Source organism: Crinia signifera, chromosome 1 (assembly GCF_055691185.1).
Source record: "Crinia signifera chromosome 1, ASM5569118v1, whole genome shotgun sequence".
In the NCBI taxonomy this organism is placed as follows: Eukaryota; Metazoa; Chordata; class Amphibia; order Anura; family Myobatrachidae; genus Crinia; species Crinia signifera.
Window position 1 is genome coordinate 205,886,826 of NC_139217.1, and position 4,465 is coordinate 205,891,290.

At 48.3% G+C, this 4,465-nt stretch overlaps 1 protein-coding gene across 1 annotated transcript in view; it reads left to right on the forward strand.

The window, feature by feature from the left end:
* LOC146064132 (phospholipid-transporting ATPase IC-like) overlaps window positions 1-2,290 on the forward strand; it is an 86,514-nt gene extending 84,224 nt beyond the window's left edge. Inside the window, exons 18-19 of the mRNA XM_083177292.1 lie at window positions 2,055-2,138; window positions 2,249-2,290. Of these exons, the coding sequence (XP_083033418.1) occupies window positions 2,055-2,138; window positions 2,249-2,290 (126 nt within the window). The remainder of the gene's footprint in view (window positions 1-2,054; window positions 2,139-2,248) is intronic.
* The last annotated feature ends 2,175 nt before the right edge of the window (window positions 2,291-4,465 follow it).

Consider the following 4,465-nt stretch of genomic DNA (forward strand, 5'->3'; position numbering starts at 1 on the left):
CTCCCGCGATTTGCGACCCCCCCTCCCGCGATTCGCGGCACCATCACGCCCACTCCCGCGATTCGCCGTGCACCCCTCCCGGGATTCGCTGCACCACCCTCCCGCGATTTGCAAACCCCTGCCCCTTCCCACGATTCACGGCACCCCCCCTCCTGCGATTTGCGCCCCCCCTGCGCCCCCCCTCCCGCGATTCGCGCCCCCACGGAATTTGCGGACCCCTGCCCCCTCCCGCGATTCACAGCACCCCTGCTCCCCCCTCCTGTGATTTGCGGACCCCCTCCCTCGATTCATGGACCCCCACGGCACCTCCCACGACCCATCCGGCGATTCGCGACCCCCCGTGACACATCCCCCATGATTCACACACCCCTCCCTCGCCCCCCTCCCATGATTTGCAGACCCCCTCCCACGATTTGCAGACCCCCTCCTGCAATTCGCGGACCCCCCTTCCTACGATTCACGCCACCCCCAAGCCCCTTGCGCGATTCACAGACCCCCACAACCCCCCTCCCACAATTTGCAGACCCCCCTTCCTGCGATTCAAGGCCCCCCCAAGCCCCCTACCACAATTTGCAGAACCCTGCCCCCTCCAGCTAATCGCAGATCCCCGCACCCCCCCCCCCCCGCGCGCAATTTGCAGACCCCCCTGACCCCTTTCCGGCAATCCCCCCCCCCCAGCAGACCCCTCGCGACCCCGCTCCTGCATTTCACATACCCCCGAGAGAATGGGGGATCCTGTACTGGCACGGCTGGTTCCCCGACTGCCAGAAGTGTCCCCACAGTCCTCTGCACCAGCGCCACAACTTTTATCAATGTCTTGCCCACATACCACTATTATACAGCCTCCTGCTCTCATTAACCCCCTTCCTCCCTCCCAGTGCGAGGAGACGCTCACCCACTGCTGGGAGCTGCATACTGTCCACCACCCTCCTCCAGTTCTAGGGATGCCCATCAACCATCAATGATTTAAAATCATGGCCGATGTTGAATACTTTTGCCATCGATGTGGGAGGACCAGATGGTTTCCCTACATCAATGGCAAAGGAGAACTGATGAAGTTTCAAATTTTTAGCTCCGCCCCCCCCACACCCGGAAGTCCCGCCACCGAGTTCTGATTGACCCACGGCCTGTTCAGTCAGATATAATGGATGACCATCGATATCTACAACAATCGATGGTTATACAAGTAATATGTTACTACTATCGATGCATGGTGCAAAATCGCCATCAATGCCAACCATCGATGGCGTCTGCACCAATGCCCATCCCTATTCTGCAACAGCCAAAAACCTTTACTACCCCTCATGCCCACACACCTCTATCACTGCCCTGCCTCCTGCCCCGTAACTTCCGACAGTGGGGACCCGCTCACCCTGTGTTGCCCACAGTCCCCTATCATGCTTTACCACCCAGCCTCCTGCTCTCATGCACCCTAACTCCCACCCAGTAGGAGGAGAAACTGACTCAGGGCCACCGTCCAGTACTCCTGTGCTGCCACGCTGGACCCTCACCCACTGGCAGAAGCTGTACAGTGTCCCCCACCCTCCTCTTTAGTTCCCCGTATGCCCACACACCCCTATCACTACCCAACCTCCTGTTTTCCTGTGTTGTGACCTCCGCCAGTGGGGAGCCGCTGACTCAAAAACACCCTACTATACTATTGCACACACACACCTAAACAACACGCACACACACCCCCGCACCCACAAATGTCACTGTACCATCCACACTATCAATGTACATCTTACTCTGTAACCGCTTTTTAATTAAACAAAAGAATACACACCCCCTTCCAAATCATATGCTCTCTATTTAACACATTTCACCTATAACTCAAGTTGCAATACAGGCATCTTACATACAATTCTAACCATATTTCTCACAATACAAACGTTCACAAATTAAGGTGGCGCAGCCCCTTATGCCGGTGTGAAGAGCGCCCGTAGGGCGCGATGAATCACCTAGTATATATATAAATGATTGCAAATGTCTTCAGTGACACAACGGGTCTGTTTTCTGATATTAAAAAATATATCTGTCTCTCTTCCCAACAGTCAGTGAGTGATTTGATGTTCCTGGTTTTCAATGCTTTGACCTTCACTTTGCTCCCATCACTTTACTTAGGGATTCTGGACAAGGTAAGTTGAGGAAATGTAGAGCATTAATAATAAGGATAATATGTAGCTACAGAGCAACATAGCAAAATGCATATTTTTACTCTGATTTCTTATCATTCCTTAATTTCTAGAGTTTTACATACAAACCACCCTTGTTGTTATTAACATTATAAAGTGGATCCCATGCTCCTTTTTAACTATAAGGTTTATAATCAATCACTGGATGTTCATGGTAAAATAGTTCTGGTGATTCCTATGATGATGTGATGTGATGATGATAAATCATTTTATTCCAGAACACCACTAGTTTTCTGTAAATCAGGTGTAAGTATAAAAGGGCTGTAAAGTGTATCTCAAAAGGAGTAGGTAACCTGGAGGCTTCGACTGAGTTTCACTCTAAATCCGTGCAGCAAGGTGCCTCCCATTTCAGCTGCTTCTGTTTGCCTGTGGCTCCCCTCAGGTTTAGCTCATCTCCAGTTCTGCCCACCTTAGTCCCAACCGTACTGCTAATCGCTGTAAAATGCAGTGAGTGGGCAGAGCTACAATCGATTGTGACCCAGGATCAGCAAAATAAACACATTTGGCCCATTGGGGGGGGGGGGGGGGGGGGTTCTGTGTACTCAGAAACCCCCTGTGTGTCCTACTGGGACTGGCCTCTTACCTAGTGCCGCACCCTCTCACCTTCAGGTCATGATGAACCAGTGGTCCTGGTACCCCAACTATATCCAACTATATCCAGACATGATGACCTGGGAGGAAGGACATAAGGTGAATGCTTTCCTTCCTGAAACCCACTGTCCCAATATGTATCTCCAAATAGGGAGTTTAGGTTAGGTGTTGGTCAATCTTGGCACTCTTGGCCTCAAATACCTAATTGTCACCTATCGGTAGTCACACACACCAGATGAATACTCAACCTTCTACCATAGTGCAAGGCCCACTGTTCCCACAGAAGAAAGGTGAATAGATACAGTAGATACAGGCAGACACTGAGAAAATTGTCAGAGAAGAAGCTGCCCCTCCTTATATAGGATAAGAGTTCAGACAGCACTGGCAGAAATTACGACCTCCATATCAGATAAATTATGTCTCTTTGACCTGGCTAAAGCGTAGCTAGGACACTAGGGTGTATGTGAGCCCTTCGTAAGGTGCCCATACATGGTGCATTTCGTACAATGCAAAGCGATGCGTGCTCCAAGGCACATCACATCGCACAGCACAGAAACTATGTGCAGCCCATACTTTTTGTACTAGATCACATTGCATCTAGTACAAAATGCACACTTCTGTAGCACATTACATGGTTTTTGTACTGCTGTAGATGCAATGCGATACGATCTAGTACAAAAAGTACATAGCACATCACTCTGTGTATGATGACCATTAGTTGGAACCTGGAGGTAACCACCTCCATTGTCTCTCGATGCTCTGCCCCTGCTTCTTACTAAACCCTATGGAATGGGCATGGTCTTTCTCTTCTTCCTAAGCTGGGCACACACTTGAATGATATATTGTTCGTTCAGGTGGAAAACAATATATCGGTAGCTGATCGGTGGTGCAAACACTTAAAATATCTGTGATGTCCCTCTGTCTCCCGTGAAAAAACACTATGCCTATGGGAACAGCAGATATTTACAAGTGACATGCAGGGATCCCGATAGGTCAGCTGGGCCCCAGTAAAATGGAGAGGGTGTGGCCACAAGAAGAGGATGTGGTCAACCCCCCTCTGAAGAAAAATATAATATTTTTTTCGGATGGGCAGCATAGTATTGGGAGTGGAGTGCGGGTGGGTGGGATTGTACACAGGATGAGAGGACAGGCTGCAGCTGCCTCTCTCCACAGCTCATCACACAGTACTTTGCAGTGTGTGCTGAGCTGGAGAGTGAGGCTAAAAATGAAAAGTGGTGGTGTTGCCCATAGTAATTAATCAGATTCTAGGATGCAATATTGATTGATTGATTGATTGATTGATTGATTGATTTTAAAGCTTCAGTAAAGTACCCTAAGTTTTAATGTGTTTTTGTCATGCCTTGCAGAACCCTTTACCAAACCTACATGTGTATTCATTTTTATAAATGCCCTTATCTGTTACTATCATAATAGGCATTTATATGATATAATTTACATTTTATGTAAAAGATTTGTTATTGAATATGAATAAAATAATTACCTTTAATCAAAACAAAAGTTCATTCATTTCCATCTGTAAATGGAAATCACCAGAAATATGCTAGTGATGGCTTGATTCATAACACCGGTACTTACTATTATGCCACCAACAGCACAAACTAAGTGCAGTAAAACCCTAATATTGTTGTCTTCTCATATACAGGATGTGGATAGCAAGA